We start from the raw sequence: 17,807 nt of genomic DNA on the forward strand, positions 1-17,807 counted from the left end.
CTGCTGAGAGTCTCATAGGACAGATCTTTACTGTCAGGGTTACGCCTAAGTCTTTTCCTACAGCCTCCCTCGCTCACCCACCCCCCAGATGGAGAGTCAGAAAGAATTGAGACATTTCGAAAGAGGATATTTTCTGTAGTTAACCTCGACCATAGGTGAGTCAGTGACAACTGTTTGCTGAGTAGGTACTCCTATGCATTATGGGATATGTTTGCTGGGATTTTGCCAGCAGTCCCAGCAGAATTGTGTGCCAACTTAGCACAGACCGTGCAAAATGGTGAGGATGCAGCCAAGTATGTCATTTGGTTAGGCCTGTACACGACCAACTATTGTGGCAGAGCAGTCAACTCAAACGTGGATGGCAAGGGTGCGAGTTATAGTTACTTTAAGGCACGGGTTATGGTTATTTGAGATAACTATAGCTGGTGAATCTCAGTTGTTTTGTTCTTTTAAATTAGTATGTTTTTACTGACATTTTCACTTAATTATAACATCTGTTTAAGCTTAGTTTTTTTCATAACATTTCTAATATTTGTTTAATGTATTGTAACATATTATTACAATTCCTATCTATAATGTCACTTTCATCTTTGGATTTTCCAGTGAATTTTTATTTTTTTTAACATAAAGAAAGATGCCCATCACTGTGAGCGGCTGGGATTGTGCCTTCTAAAAAAAAAAAGGGCAAGAAACTGAAGAGTTTACACATCCATATCCAAATAAGACATAACTGCACCCCAAATTTGCTGCCCCAGTTTCCTTTACCGCCTGCCTTTCAGAGCATAAAGGCTATACTCCATATTAAACACAGCAAAAAACCTTGCCCGCCAGGCATCAAATGATGGAGTATCTTTTTGTAACTAACAAGAAGCAATACAAAGCCTAACCACAGCTGTGGCTACAAAAATCAGATAAACAGCATTACTGGGTACTGTATCCGCAGCTGCGCCCATCTCTACCCCCAACAAAATCTACATAGGTGATAGGTGTGTAGGTGCTCCCAAAATGGCAGTTAAAAACGTATCCACCTGCTCAAATAACCTCCTTAGCTGCCCACATGAGTAAAAACCATGTACCACATCAGCAGCTGGAGTCCCACATCGAAAGCATTTTCCCTCCTGATCCCCACCAATCAGTATCTCTACAGCAGCAACAATACCGTGTCTTCGCATATGCAGATGACGTGGCCGTGGTATCACCTAAACCAGCAGTAGCAATGCAGGAGATAGAACAACTTGCAGCAGAGTATGGGGCAGTATCGGGCTATAAGATAAATACAGCCAAAACACAAATTTTATGTGTTAATGTTGGCCCATACACGGATCAAAGGGTTTCACAAGAGGTAACTTATTTGGGGCTGCGTCTGCGCTGGTCGAGTCTAATGGGGGAATTTGATGACGAGGGTTCGCAATCAATTGGATCAATGTGAATGCTTACATCTATCGCTGGTAGGTAGATGTAATGTTTTAAAAATGATGATCCTACCAAAAATATTGTACTTTTTTAGATGTGTACCCTTGGAGATACCGCGAGCTAATCTTGCACAATTACAGTCCTTGTGTATGCGATTCATATGGGCATGTGGAAAAGCGTGCAGAGCAATGCGATATATGGTTTTACCTAGGGCCGTAGGTGGGTGGGCTGTCCCTGACTTTACGCTGTATTACTATGCATGTATGCTACATCATATGAATATATTGCTTACTGGGGTGGGGCCAATAGACATAGCCAAATCTCCTTCTATATATTATATGTTGTTAGGTACTGAAGTAAAAAACTGCTTGTTTCTGAACTTGGAGTGGAGTTATTATAAGCGCACAAGATTCAAGATTTTTATAGCTGCATATAAAGTGTGGAAAGCCATTAAGAAGATATATGTGGTAGAAAACGTTTCCTGGTATACCCCACTAACAGCCTCGATTTTTCCTAGTGTATTTTGGGATCGGGTTGTATATAACTGGCGTGCTAAAGGAGGCACCATGGTTGGTGACTTATTTATGGAAGGTGGGCTAAAATCGTTTGATCAGTTTAGGGAGCAATATCAGCTCTCTCTGGCGGATTTCTTCAAATACCTGCAAATTAGGGATTATTTGTTAAAAGCCCGCTGGAATATTCAACCTAACCCCCTTATTGAAGTAAACAGAAAGGGGGCACGAATTGACACACTCTACACTCTCATGCTTGATACAATGCCTAATGATCTGGAAGCTCATTCTCATAAATGGGAGAATAGATTAGGATGTCACTGCATATTGCTGGAGACTTCCATCGAGCTAGCTGGACGACTATTCATGTCTGCGAATTTATCTGCCCAACATTATAAGACCGTTTTTTATCTTTATTTGACACCTGATAAAATTGCAAAATGGGGTGATGCCACCACATTCGATGTCACTTCCTGCGATTGCACATGCAGTGATGCAATATCCTGTAATGTCACACGCACTGATGTCACACCGATTCTGCCTAATTTGGTGAATCCCCCCACTTTGTTTAGGACTTGAACCCTACATGGCGGCAAGCTTTAGTGAAAAGAGGCCCCGTGGCTGCACCACCATGACTCTGTAACCCTTTTACGTATAATTCAGGACTGGAAAGAGTGCACAGAGCCTAAGACACCTCTCGCAAAAACCTCCACCATTTCAGGTTCAGGTTGCCTCAGACATGTGGAATCCAAAATGGAGTCCACCATGCACTTTTGCCACTGCACACACCGTCCTTAGACTAAATCCACGACGCACACAGAAGGAAAATATAACGATGTTTCAGAAATATATCGATGTTATAATTAGGCTAGTAATTGTTCTAAAAAAAATATTTTCACTATTTTTGGTAGACCATGTTTTGCCCATAAGGCGCGCTATGTGTTATAAGGAGTTTATTGTGGAGAGGTATTCACATGCGCTCCTCGCTGTGCTCTGGCCTCTTTGGAGTGGGAAAGTGAACAGCATTGGGTTTCGCAGGGAGTGTTTTAAGTCGGATCTCCATTACTGCCCCCTTTATGCATTCTCGGGGCTATTGAGTAACCAGGTCCCCGTGTCAGCCCACTGGTCACCTGCAGGGTCAGAGCTCTTGAATTGGGGAGTGATACGCATCAGCATTCAGGGGCTGAGGAAACGTGAAAGAGAAAGACATTTTTAGGGAGGAGACGAGTTGTGCAGCTCCTCTTACTGAAAAAGAAAAAACACCAAAGTTTGGAAGTTACTAAGTAGCACTTAGACGAAAGACTATCCGAGTTACCAATCCGGAACTTGCAGGGTGGATTGTTGATTACCATAGCGAACAATTCACTTTTTTTTTTTTAACACAGGAAATAAAAGAAAGCATGTAATATTATTCAAATATAAACCACGTTTGTTTTGATGGCCGTTTTCTGGGTGTAGTCAGTGCATAATAGGAAAAAAATATCTATAAAAGTTCAAACTATGTTCCTTTGGCTTAATTGTGTCTAGTTCTAAAATAATTTGCGTTTAAAAACACTATCGTTTGCTTTATGTTAATACGTGCCTACCTTGGCCCGAATCCACCCACCCGCCAACAATCCCCAGAGAAAGTAAAGGAAATGCACTTTTCAGTCAACAAACAAAACCGGGCGAGGATCACATCTTGTAGCCGTGTTTGGTTTGTGCAACTAAAAAAGACTAACATTAAACCTGTCGTATAATGTCCCCTGTGCACAGACAGAGAAAAGATACACAAAGCAAGCCCGCGTCCTTTCATCCTTTAGAAAAGCGGCTCTCGTCAGCTCGGCTTCAAAGACTGTCAGCACAGACACATTGTGCCGCCGACCTTCCGAAACGCGTCGGCACGTGAAGACGGTGTGTGTTGCCCACCCCTGCCGTGTAATTACAGGTCTTTACAGGCTTTTGTCGAAATTAGAGGCCTTTGTGCATCTTATGCCTTCGAGCACTGCCATGCTGTAAGTAACTGGAACTTGTATTTCTTTACAAACAAAAATCTCTCTTTTTATCCGGTGACAGCCACTGATCTCACACGAGGACCCCTCTCACGGCATGGCTGCACGGGGGTGGGGCACACAGCAGGCAGCTGTGTTTACTCCTGAACACACACAAATCCTGTTTTACAATCAGCTCACGTGACTGTATGATCAGAAGTGGAACCAGCCTGCACCACCACCCAAGGGTCTAGCTATCATAAGTGCAGCAGGTGCAGTGGCACCGAGGCCATGTGTGAAAGGGGCCCACTCATTCCTGTTTTTTATCTTTCACTCCCTAACCGAGTAAATGCAGTGGTGGCTGTTACCCGGGAGTGTCGGGGCTTGGAAGGAAAAAATAAATTGCACTTGGGTACTGCCACCGCAGCTTCTCCTTCCTTCCTTCTTACGACGAAGCAGGAGGCACAAAAGCTCCCAGACTCCCCTAGCCAATCACGACGCTGCTGTCACCAGCATGACAACTGCCTTGTTATTGGTCTGAGCGCCGAGGTTCGGCACTCAGACAGGGGCTGAGAACATGTGCATGTTCTCCACACAGGCTGTGCAATACAGTTGGGTGGAGAACATTCTAAGTGCGCATGACAGTTTCGCCAGCCCAAGACGGCCGGCCAAACCGTCATGCACATGTAGAGAGTGCCCACCACTCCTCCCCTGCTCCAGCCCCATACCCGCTCTGCACCTACAGAGCCAGTACGGAAAAATAAAATGATAATAACATTGCTTTACCACTCTATTTTTCCGTTTTGAACTGTTCTGAGAGAGTGAGGCGACACTCCTTCGCCTTAGCAGAGAAGCCGCCACTGGTTAAATGCACCCATTATCTTTCCTTGCATTACTTTGCGACGCCCATCAGCGCCGATTGTAATCAAGTAATTATACAGTTCCGGGGTTCACAGGCGCACCCGAGGAGGCTGCGTGGGTCCTGCGGGTGTGGCCAGAGACATATGAAATAAGATCAGTGCGGACACGCCAGAGTATGGCTCGGATTTACAACAAAAGGAAAACACAAACATGGTTTTCAACACATCTGGAGTAAGACCCCAGCACTGCACTCAACCCACGCTCACCCTCCCCAGCTCCTCAAAGGACATGCACAGTCTGAGCAAGTGAAGGTAGAAAGGTGCCAAGAAAGGAAGTGATGTCATGGAAGCACTCTGGAGGCCACAGCACAAGACAACACACAACATCCTCTAGTCGGTGAGGCACTGCACCCGTATCTACGTCACAGAGCCCCTGGGCAGGTGGGCAGAAAGAGAGAGGAAACTAGGGGTGCGTGTGGGAGGCCAGAGAAGGGGGGAAATGGGGATGGTGTGGAGGGGGTGCATTTCTTACATCAGCTCCATGTAAGCGTGGTGAAAATGAAGCAGATCTGCATGGGAGAATACAGATAAAAAAATTATAGTGAAAAACAAAACAATATGAAACAAAAAGAAAATTCTCACTTGAAAGCCACCATATACTAAACCTAATGATACGAAACCTAATGATATGAAAACATGCTCTACAAAGTGCCGGAGCCAGACAGGTTCAACTATAAAGTACAGTACATTTAAAAACACTGACAGACCAAAACTACAACACCTATGTGTGTTCTGGCAATTTATGGCATTTGAAAAAGAGCATTCCAAGCAAATCATCAGAAATCGCAGTGTTCAGACACCAGTCACCCGCTTTTGTGAGAAAAGTGCAACATAAATTTATTTATTTATTTATTTCAATTTATATAGCGCGTTATCACCCCAGGGTCTCTAAGCGCTTTCAGCGATGTCACTGTAGGTCACTTTCACTTAACTTGGCATTTTGTGGAATACCACTCAGCAGGCTAATAGTTGCATTTGTGGAGCGCCAGTTCAGAATGAATTTCGTATTGACAGTCTTAACGCTCCAAAAAGCAAGGGGAAGCTTCCAATATCAACACAGGACCATGTGTGCATGCATATTTGAGTAAAATCCGTAATATACATTTTCATAGAGGGTACACCTGACACATACCTCTTTCCGTTAGCATCACGCAGCACACCTTTCCCCATCGCTTTTGCCTTGGTTTCTACTTCCTGGACCTGTTCCAGCAACGTTTTGCGGTAGGTATGCATGGCACTGAAAAAAACAGACACAGCGAAAAACCTGGTGACTTGTGGAGATTCACGCCACAACATATGTGAATTTATTTTACAGTGGTAATTCCACAAGCCAATAATCCACTGGTAGAAATGAAGTTGTAGAGGAAATTATATTACCTCTGGCTTTTCAGAGGAGCAGACATTACTCTAACTCAGGCCATATGGAATTAGAAGGGACAAGGATGCAGGCCCGACAGATGGCCTTGTCTGAACTGGGGTGGCGGAGTGAGCTAAAGAACGGTGATGGATTAAACCCAGATCAGTTGACTGGGGGTGAGTGTTTGTATTGTCAACGCTCCGTCCATCATTACCTTTGGTTTTTCTTTGTTCGCCCTAAATTGGCAGGGTATGCTCAGACGTGAGTCCCTTGCTCACTTTGCCACTGGAGTCAAGCAAGCCTGGCTGAAGACGGCTGTAATGCCAGAAACCGGTCCTGGGAAGCTTGATTCCGGTCCAGGGAAGACATGGCTTGGCAGTTCGGGCTGGACTGTTCCCATGAGGCACAGGGTCAGACTGATTTGCATATGGCCATGTCTGAACTGGGGTGGCAGAGTGAGCTAAAGAACGGTGATGGATTAAACCCAGACCAGTTGACTGGGGGTGAGTGTTTTTATTGTCAACGCTCCGTCCATCATCACCTTTGGTTTTTCTTTGTTGGCCCAACAGATTATGCACATGTCCATGCCGTCAATTACTTCAGAGGGACCTATTTCATAAATTATGTCAGACCCTATGTTATAAAGGGTGTCCAGATACTGTAAAGTATCTGACTGAGGGAGGAGTTTCAGTGAGGGTCTGTGGATTTATACTCTTCAAACTGGAATTATCAGTCAGCTTCCAGCTTGTAGGACACTTATGACAATGGAGCGATGAAGACATATAAAGAAACTTGAGAAATTGCATAGAATGGTTTGCTTGAGCGCACACGGGGAGAGAGACATCAGCCACAGATCTACGGTAAAATAGATTTTTCTTCTTCCGGCATCCATAAAGCTACATCGAAGAGTCCGAATTTCTTCACATACTAGATACCTTCCTCTTCGGCAATGATAACACTCCCAGGCTACTAAGGATAGCTTACAGGGGACCAAGTTACAGACAGCAGTAGGAGGCAGGCTCAGCCACTTTCTTCATTCAGGTCTTCCAACACAGTTCCTGGTCCCATTTGGTCTGCTGGTTCTTCTTCCAAGACGCACTTCTCTTGAAATGTATCTCCTTTAGGCTATCGGTAGCCAGCTGGTTTGACCCATGAGAGTACTAGCCTGTTTATCTTTCACAGGAAAGGTATTTCACACCTTATCAAAAAGTTAATAATGACACCAGAGAATAAAAAGACTGAACAGCATATATAAACAAAAATCTATGCGTACCAATGAATTAAAACTTGTGTGGCAAATTTCTGGAGTTTTTTCCTAACCCAACTCAAGAACATTGGACTATTATTCAGAAGTAGCCTTGTACCATACGGAAATGTTGCCACAGCCTAAGCAGTCAAGGATGGCAGTGGTAACGTGCCACTGAAAGAACATTCCTATTTAAATACCAGACATGTGGTACTTTTGTACATGATACAGCCAGATCTTGTGGATTTCAAGGCACTACTTATAGGTAACATACATAATATGTAAAGTAGGCTTTCAAACATGTCTATAACGGTTTTCCTTATATACGTGTTTGCTACAGCTTTCTCACAGCTGTTCAGGATTTCAGTGGCAGGCTTGTAGTCAAGCCTTTAAAGTTGCTCTTTGGGGGTTGTATAATTGTAAGCTTCAGCCCACGTGTAACATTGAACTTTTATCCCACTGTTGCACTCCCTGCACCATATTACTGTAGCTTGTTTTGCAATTGTTAACATGACAATTATCTTGAGCCAATCTTTCACAATGTTTATGCATCAAAGGTATGCACTGGCAAGTGTTTAGCAGTTTTACAGAATCAAAATATTCGAATATATCCAGTCCAATAACTACAATAAATCTGATGAGATCATACGAAATATACCCTTTTCCACAATGGCTATCTAAGGAATCTCTTGGGAAATAGTTCTTTCTTTAGAGCAGTGTGTACAAGGTTTGGTGTGGTTTATTCCTGTTTTTCGAACGCCGTCTTAATCAACTTAGGACCAAAGATCTTTTCCCTTCAAACGTATGCAGAGCCATGCCATTCTTGTAAGCTACCATCATTCCACCCTGTCAATCATGCAGGCTGAATGAAATCATAAGCAACATCTGAGTAGAGACCTGCCTGTTGCTCAATAGTAGGCAATGTTGCAGAATAATCATCTTGTTTCGTCAGGGGGCCATGATGTGCTTGAACGTATTTTATTAAGATTTGCTCATGCATATACTTTAAGTGTAGAATCTACCTTTATGTACAATATTTGGTACATATATAGCCCCTGCTCCGATAGTAGGTGTCCTGTAAATTGAACTGCACAGCCTCTCCCACCTCAGTATCTGCATGCTCTGTTGGATTCACGGTCACTATTAATCAAGATGTAGTTATTTTTTCAGAGCTTCTTCATTCTCTTAACATTACTATGCTGAAGGATCGATGGACCTTCCTGCTGAATGATGCGAGACGTGCATCTATAGTCTACAAATCATCCACAACCTCCATCTCTTGAACAGATGTAGACAATCTGAGGTAATCCCAATGCTGATCAATGGGGCAACTACCTTCTTTCTTTCTCTTCCCCAGGCTAAAACTGGAATCATAACTATTGATCCGCTACTGTGATTCCACAAATGTGCTCATCAGCTCTCAGGGAGTAATCCTTGTGCTTATTTCAGGTGACAAACAACTCCTCTCTTCGCTTCAACTCCCATCTTCTGATTTTACTGCTCAGATTCCCATAATGACAGTTTTAACACCCAAATGGAGCAAATTTCACTATATCTGACTTTAAATGATCTTCTAACATTCTTGATTTCCAACCATCTGTGCCTACCGCATGATCTATAGGAATCCAAGCACCTTAATAGTGTGATCACACCATGGTGCATATGCTGGTCTCTGCATCTGCACACTTCCAAGCAGCCCAGATGTTTTTGAAAAACGACTTATTGACGATCCACTTCTGTCCAATAATAACACATTGGATGGAAGCTGTTCTTGCACCATCTGTGATTGCACCCAGATCTTACAAGGCATACAGTGGCCATTGGGAATACTGAATATTACATTTTCTGATAGAGAGCCCTCCTTTATCCATGTCTCTCAGGTGTCTGGAAACCGACAGATGAAAATATAGGTTGAAGATGAGTCGTGTCCATGCTCCTGATGGCAAGTAAATATTGTGCTTTAAAAGAAGGAAGGAGATCATCTGTCGAGCATCAAGATGTAGGACAATTCCTCAAAAGCAAGAATGGATAGTATGTAACTTGCACACATCTTACATAGGGTACATTATACACACTACTTTCAAAAATACAGCTCACATGCCAACTTCATATTGCACCAAGATGATCAGAAATAGTTCGTTTTACACTACAACTGCAGTCAACCTCAGTTAGTGCTGGGGAAAGTATATAATTTCAAAATGACTAGATATTATATTGACAGAAAAGATTGTATAGCTAAATTAACAAATTGGCTGAACTACAGGAGTACAAAAATTTCACCTGACAACATTCATGTGAGACTGTTTGGAAACTCCGTGCTACAATTAAAAGACCATCAATTCATTGAATATTTATTGACTGAACACCTGACACCCCTCTGAGAAGGGTATGTCGTCCTACCTGCTCTAAAATATACATTTTAAAATTGTTTATATTCTTAATTGTACAACTTTGCAGATGTGTACAGGTTGTAAAACTTCCCCTCCACTATCACAAACAGAAACACGCACACATGTTTCTTGGTTGTCCTGTTTTCTACTTACAGAACCATTTGTAAAGCACTCTGATACCCTTCTAGGGTCAAGTTCGCACTATATAAAACTCTATAAATAAATACAAATAAAAAAGCACAAACTAATGTCTTGATCAAAGTTAGGTGTTCTTTGCTATTTTGAATGACACAGTTTTATTCTATGGAGTGTAGCCCTTTTTTCCATCTTCGGCATCCAAAATCACAGGAGGAATTTTCACACACATTTTTGGGAGAGACAAACTATCATAACAAGTAGTAGTGGATCAGGGCTGCTATGAGTTATTGGACCATTCTGTCTCTAAAGACCTGGGTAATTATCTTGTATTAGTTGGAGCTTTGGTTTGAACTTCTACAGTAACCCTGCAGCGGCATTAATGTTCTTTTTTTTAATCTGACAGCTTGTTTATTTGAAGTAGTATTCAAATGAAACTATTGAGTAAATGAGGAAATTATTGGAAGCCAACCTTAATGAAGGGCCATATAAATATGCTAGAAGATCAGACAAATCTGACCTCCCAGAACTTTAAATAAAACGCTTTGGCAAAGACTGTGGGCCAGATTCACAAAAGTAACTTACAATTTTGAGTAAGTTTATACCTGTGAGTATGTTTACTACTTTTTGGTATTAACAAACTGCACTTTTGAAGTAACTTACACCTTTGTAGAAACCTCCATATTTGTAGTAAGTCCAGCACTAAACATGGGCAATCACTGGTACCGCAACACCCTACCATATCAAATAAACGAGGTAGGTACTTAAAATAAGAATGCTTTTATAAAAATAGTACAGATTAACTTTTTAAATATAAAATATTTAATATTGCCAATTTGTTGTTTGCTATTTATTATGTATTATGGCATTGCATATTCAGCTCAAATTCTCCATTTCACAATATATGTAGTTCCATTCTGGGAGGGAAACATTATTTAGAGACATTTAAATAAAGCATTTCATATTTTAAATCACATAGTCATTTCTGCTCTCCGTACCAGCAAAACCTGCTGAAGGAAATTAAACCAAATTTGGCATGAAGATTCTCCTCAAAAGAGGCCTTTTTCTGTATTTAATAAATTATGTTTATACCTCAGAGAAAAGTTTGAAATAAGATGCTAAATTCTGAAAAGAAACACAATAAAGAAACAAAATAATAAAGGGAAACAAACACATGATACATTCATTCCGGAAATTGTCTCTGAAGGCCGTACACAGCAGTCCCTGGAACAGTGCGTCCAGAGTGTGTGTGAAAGACACACTTTGTGCCTAGAGGCCATTGTGCACAACACTGGGTCTTGTGCAGTGAACTCTCGATGCACAGCCCTAGGCGGAATATATAGTCAGTGGCCATACCCTACAACTAGAATGGCAAAATCCACCCGGATGAAGCTGGGGCACAGGGAATGTGGTATATTGCGTAGCAATACCCTGCGCACATAATTTGCTGCGTACATCCAGAGGTAGTGTGCTGAGAGCTTTGGGGGCAGAGGGCATTAGGAAACATCAAGCTGGCTTTAAGGGCAGCCTGTGGGGTGCAAGGTGAGGTTGAAGGTCATGTTCTATGTCAAGAATCTGCTGGCATTTAGACATGAGCTAAATTTCAATTCAACTAGTTAAACTTTTAAAATTCCTCAATTTTGTGTTACTTGAAATTGACAACATTTTATGGTGATCTCACATAACGTTCACCTGTGGGAGACTGGTTCGAACAGAAAATGTCTTTGTGAGAGTAATTTTCTAATTGACGTAGCTCCTGCCAGTATCCTGTATGGCATCTGTACTACAAGGATGATGGCCAAAAATGAAAAAAGCCACTTGGCGGACAGATAAACCATAGTGTGCACAAAAAGCTGAAGTTCACAACATTTTCATGAAATTTGAAGACAAATCCCAGAAGTACACAATTTTGCACAGCCCTGCGGGCCATAATCTTTTGCCATGCCCTCCAGCCTTTGTGGTAGGGTAAATTGGATGCACTTTATTGCCTCACCCTGCACCCACAGCGACTAGTAGGTAATAGGTCCAACTTGACTTGATCTAGGCAATGTCCTGAACCCAGAGACAGTTGGGTATGACCTTTGGCCCAGTGGACGTTGGGTGCAGAGGAACTGTTTCCAAGATGTGGTGTAAGGCCTTGTTATAGAGCATCTGGGTGGAGGTACTGGGGGAGGGTGAACCTTTTCTTGGCCACCCATTAAACCAGAGCTTTGAGAACAGTAAGACTGGGTGAGGATAAGACTACTTGCCCACCTTAACACAAAGCTTGGTTGGAGACGGTGAAGGCCATATTAATTAAGCTCTGAGAAGACAAAGATTTCCAAAAGGTCATGCCCTTTAACCAGAAACCACAGGGCATGGCCAAATACCTTATGGGGCTTAGGGGGAAAAGCACTGAATCCAGGACATGGCTATAGTGCACATGCTGTGCATAGAGATTACTGACATGGCTAAGGGCTCTGACCAGAGGGCACTAGGAATGGAGTAAGATTGCTACGCCTCACCCAGCAGGTATATTTAGCACTAGGAGAGACAATAGTCCTCATTCACAGGCTATGCCCTATGAGTACTAGGTCAGGAGTACTGACTACAAGTCATGGCTAAAGACCTACACCTAGTCTTGAGCCAAATGTAGTTTGTGACGTTAATGATAATGTAATTTGTGTGTCAAGCTGTATGGTGGGGGTGTTATGGTAGCATGCCTATCTATAAGCAATGAGCTTCAGTGGTTGTTGGGTTTTAGACACTGTACCTTTAACTGTAGTGCTTTTAGGGAATCAAAATTCCTTAAAAAGGCTCCAGATGAATGGGCATTATGATAGTGAGCTAAAACCAAACAACCACTGAAATTTGTAAAGTACGGTCATCTGCACAAACATGATGTCACCTACCAAACCCGGTTCACAATATCCATGCCTGCAGTTCCTACTGGGCCCATCTGTAAGACATGCAATGTAGGCATTAGGTTTAATACCAACTGCCCAGAGTACTCTCTTAGTTGATGAGATGGTGACCTGTTTACAAGGAACCATTTTTTATTCATGGCGCTTGCCATAGACCCTTTGCCCATTCTTTTTAATGTTTTTTTTAATTTAATTGATTGGAGTGTCACAGCGTACCAGAAGGCATGTAAGGGCATCATAAATGTGAATGGATGAATACAAATTGAGACGTATTTGCAGCTCCCCATTTTGCATATTATAATACTGAAATGTAGGACTTTCTGCAAATGAAAGTATGAACCATTCCTCTCAGGCGTACTCCGTCCCTAACTCTAGGGGTGCATTGGCTTACCCTGTGTTGGGATGAATGTCCTCTGCAAAACCATGGGAAGCTGTACCCCCTGGCACCTGTATGTTTCCAGATACCCATGTGCATGTTTGCCCTTGATGGCTAGACAATCTTGAAGCCACACATTTAAATGTTGTGAGACATCAAAATGGGTTTTAATATAAAGAGAGCACCTCAAATGCCCCCCCTCTTCCCAAAGCCAGGATAGACTGGTAAAAACACACCCCATTATGGTTATTGATCGAACCTTGTATATATATTCACTTAAAAAAACATAGGTTTCAGGCCTTATATAGTTAGGAATTAGCATTTTAAAAACCTTGCAAATTCACTTAAAAAAACATAGATTTTAGGCCTTATATAGTTAGGAATTAGCATTTAAAAAACCATTGAAATTGCTCCTATATAGTTAGTTGTACTAACTATATTTCGCGCACCCGCAATCCACTGCTGATGATGTCACATATTACATCATTCATGACTTGGTCAGTGACATCACTGATGACATCTCAAATGACATCACTGATGACATCACTGATGACATCACTGATGACATCTCATTTGACATCTCATTTGACATCACTGATGACATCACTGATGACATCATCCAGTGACTGTGTTTCTGTAAAGTTTAAATATGTTTTACATATTGAAGAATGAGTGGATGTATAAGTGTCTGGATGAAGGATTTAGTAGGTGCGTGACTGACTGTATGAGTAAGTGATTAAATGTGTCTTACTAAATGCATGGGTTAGTGACTAAACTGTCTGAATGTGTGCATCAGTATGTCTGTTGTTGTGTAAGCTGCTGCATGTGTTGATCAGTATCTATATGAGTGTCTATATGGGTTATTGATTGGTTGCCCAAGTATTTGAATGGGAGACTGAGTGTGTGTGTGGGTGGCTGGGAGGTGTGTGACTCTGTGCATAGATGTGTGAGCAGTTGATTCTCTAGGTGTATGAGTTCAAGAGTGCATGTGGAAACAGCTATATGGGTGGTTGACTGTGTGCATGGGTGTGTTGGTGAGTGAATGGATATCTCAGTGCTACATGTCCAAGTAAGTACATATGTAAAACACAGTGCATGTGAGAGTTGGCATATATAAATGACTATACATGAGAGCCAGTGAATGTGCGAGTGGCTGTATGGATCATTGTGTACTTGTATCAGTGATTGTATAAGAGAGTAGGTATGTGTTAGTATATGTTTGAATAAGTAAGGTGTTGTGTGTATAACTGTATAGTTGAGGAAATGGAAGTGTGATTGATTCTTTGCATGACTGACTAGGTGTGTGAGTAACTCCATGGATGAGTGGCAGTGTGTGAGTGTCTGTATAGGTGTATGAGTGCATATGATAGTGTTGTATTGATGAGTGACTGTATGTATGAGTGATTCTATGGGTGAATGAGTGAATGTGTGTGTAGACCTAGGAATCAGTGAGTGCGTATGTAGTAACTGGTATTGGTGTGTCAATGGTTTCAAGAATGGTAGTCTGTATTTAACAATGGGTGTATCAAAGGTTATATTAGAGTGTGAGGAGGTGCATCGTATTATCACATGAATTATATCATCAGTGATGTGATCAGTGATGTCAAATGAGATGTCATCAGTGATGTCATCAGTGATGTCATTTGAGATGTCATCAGTGATGTCATCAGTGATGTCACTGACCATGTCATGAATAATGTAATATGTGACATCATCAGCAGTGGATTGCGGGTGCGCGAAATATAGTTAGTACAACTAACTACATAGGAGCAATTTCAATGGTTTTTTAAATGCTAATTCCTAACTATATAAGGCCTGAAACCTATGGTTTTTTAAGTGAATATATATATTGAGGAAAGGGGTTTTGGTGTGCATATTAAGGCGGTGAAGCAGGAACCGTCTATCCGACATGCCCTCTCGGTCTGGAGCTCCGCGCACCCTGCTAAAAACTTTGGTACGGTATGAGAGTACAGCGCGGCGCCCCCCCCCGTTTGGCAAGGAAACTCACCTAAGTGACGAAAACCAGAAGGGGAGAGAGGATGCAGTCGAGTGCTGCATTAGGAGTTTGCCAGAAGAGACTCTTTGCCCGAAATGAACATTCTACTGTGCTGTGATGCGGGGGATAAGTGCATAAAGTGACCAGCAGGACTGGGGAGCCACTGGGCTTTTTCGAGTAGGAGCTTCACTGTATTTTCCACTCGACACTGTGTGCATGAAACCCCGGCATGGAGCAGCGCCAGAGTGATTGAGGAGGCTGGACTAACAGCTAAGGCCAATCAGAGTGTGACATCGCGCTTTTAAACCAGCCTCCAGATGTAACAGCGATCACTTCATGGAACGAGGCACTGAAGAAAGCCGACAGGCTGAAACGCGTCTGCCAAGCGTTTCCATCACCCTGTAACCCGAGCGCCCTAATTTTGGGAATAAAGAGCTGCTGTCAAAACTCTGAGCATGTGTTGGACCCCCCTTTTGTTCTTTTGAGGAAAGGGGTTTTGGTGTGCATATTAAGGCGGTGAAGCAGGAACCGTCTATCCGACACGCCCTCCCGGTCTGGAGCTCCGCGCACCCTGCTAAAAACTTTGGTATGGTATGAGAGTACAGCGCGGCGCCCCCCCCGTTTGGCAAAAAAACTCACCTGAGTGACGAAAACCAGAAGGGGAGAGAGGATGCAGTCGAGTGCTGCATTAGGAGTTTGCCAGAAGAGACTCTTTGCCCGAAATGAACAATCTACTGTGATGCGGGGATAAGTGCATAACGTGACCAGCAGGACTGGGGAGCCACTGGGCTTTTTCGAGTAGGAGCTTCACTGTATTTTCCACTCGACACTGTGTGCATGAAACCCCGGCATGGAGCAGCGCCAGAGTGATTGAGGAGGCTGGACTAACAGCTAAGGCCAATCAGAGTGTGACATCGCGCTTTTAAACCAGCCTCCAGATGTAACAGCGATCACTTCATGGAACGAGGCACTGAAGAAAGCCGACAGGCTGAAACGCGTCTGCCAAGCGTTTCCATCACCCTGTAACCCGAGCGCCCTAATTTTGGGAATAAAGAGCTGCTGTCAAAACTCTGAGCATGTGTCGGACCCCCCTTTTGTTCTTTTGAGGAAAGGGGTTTTGGTGTGTATATATATATATATTCACTGAAAAAACCATAGGTTATAGACCATATATAGTTAGGAATTAGCATTTACAAAACCTTGAAAATTCACTGAAAAAACCATAGGTTATAGACCATATATAGTTAGGAATTAGCATTTAGAAAACCTTATTTTACTCACACAAAACCATTGAAATTCCATATATAGTTAGTTGCACTAACTATATATCGCGCACCCGCAATCCACTGCTGATGATGTCACATATTACATCATTCATGACATGGTCAGTGACATCACTGATGACATCACTGATGACATCTCAAATGACATCACTGATGACATCATCTAGTGTCTGTGTGTTTTTGTAAAGTTTAAATACGTTTTACATATTGAAGAATGACTGGATGTATGGAAGACTGAGTGTGTGTGTGGCTGGCTGGGAGGTGTGTGACTCTGTGCATATCAATGTGTACTTGTATCAGTGATTGTATAAGAGAGTAAGTATGTGTTAGTATATGTGTGAAAAGTATGGTGTTCTGTGTTTAACTATAGATGAGGAAATCGAAGTGTGATTGATTCTTCACAGGACTGACTAGGTGTATGAGTGCATATGATAGTGTTCTAATAATAACTGACTGTATGTATGAGTAATTGTATGGGTGAATGAGTGAATGTGTGTGTAGACGTACGAATCAGTGAGTGCGTATGTAGTAACTGGTATTGGTGTGTCATGATGTCATCAGTGATGTCATTTGAGATGTCATCAGTGATGTCATTTCAGATGTCATTAGTGATGTCATCAGTGATGTCACTGAAGTATGGTGTTCTGTGTTTAACTGTATAGATGAAGAAATGGAAGTGTGATTGATTCTTTACAGGACTGACTTGGTGTGTGAGTAACTCCATGGATGAGTGGCAGTGTGTGACTGTCTGCATAGGTGTATGAGTGCATATGATAGTGTTGTAATAATAAGTGACTGTATGTATGAGTTATTGTATGGGTGAATGAGTGAATGAGTGTGTAGACGTAGGAATCAGTGAGTGCGTATGTAGTAACTGGTATTGGTGTGTCATGATGTCATCAGTGATGTCATTTGAGATGTCATCAGTGATGTCATCAGTGATGTCATTTGAGATGTCATCAGTGATGTCATCAGTGATGTCACTGACCATGTCATGAATGATGTAATATGTGACATCATCAGCAGTGGATTGCGGGTGCGCGATATATAGTTAGTGCAACTAACTATATATGGAATTTCAATGGTTTTGTGTGAGTAAAATAAGGTTTTCTAAATGCTAATTCCTAACTATATATGGTCTATAACCTATGGTTTTTTCAGTGAATTTTCAAGGTTTTGTAAATGCTAATTCCTAACTATATATGGTCTATAACCTATGGTTTTTTCAGTGAATTTCATTGTTTTTTTAACAGCTAATATCTGTAGCTGTAAAATGTATTCTTCTTTAAATCCAAAAATATATTTT

The 17,807-nt window shown here is 42.1% G+C and overlaps 1 protein-coding gene across 2 annotated transcripts in view; it reads right to left on the reverse strand.

Annotated features, from left to right (window-relative positions):
- Positions 1-17,807, reverse strand: part of ATP8A2 (ATPase phospholipid transporting 8A2) — a 1,791,179-nt gene that overhangs the window by 60,588 nt on the left and 1,712,784 nt on the right. The window contains exons 34-35 of one of the 2 annotated variants that reach the window (XR_013599395.1): positions 5,948-6,052; positions 5,288-5,324 (exon numbers count right to left, since the gene is read on the reverse strand). Coding sequence is in view for 1 of the 2 variants with exons in the window: in XM_078655985.1 (XP_078512111.1) it covers positions 5,948-6,052 (105 nt within the window). In the remaining variant the exon portion in view is untranslated. The remainder of the gene's footprint in view (positions 1-5,287; positions 5,325-5,947; positions 6,053-17,807) is intronic. The other variant, XM_078655985.1, reaches the window with a different exon arrangement.

Source organism: Lissotriton helveticus, chromosome 8 (genome assembly GCF_964261635.1).
Source record: "Lissotriton helveticus chromosome 8, aLisHel1.1, whole genome shotgun sequence".
Lineage (NCBI taxonomy): Eukaryota > Metazoa > Chordata > Amphibia > Caudata > Salamandridae > Lissotriton > Lissotriton helveticus.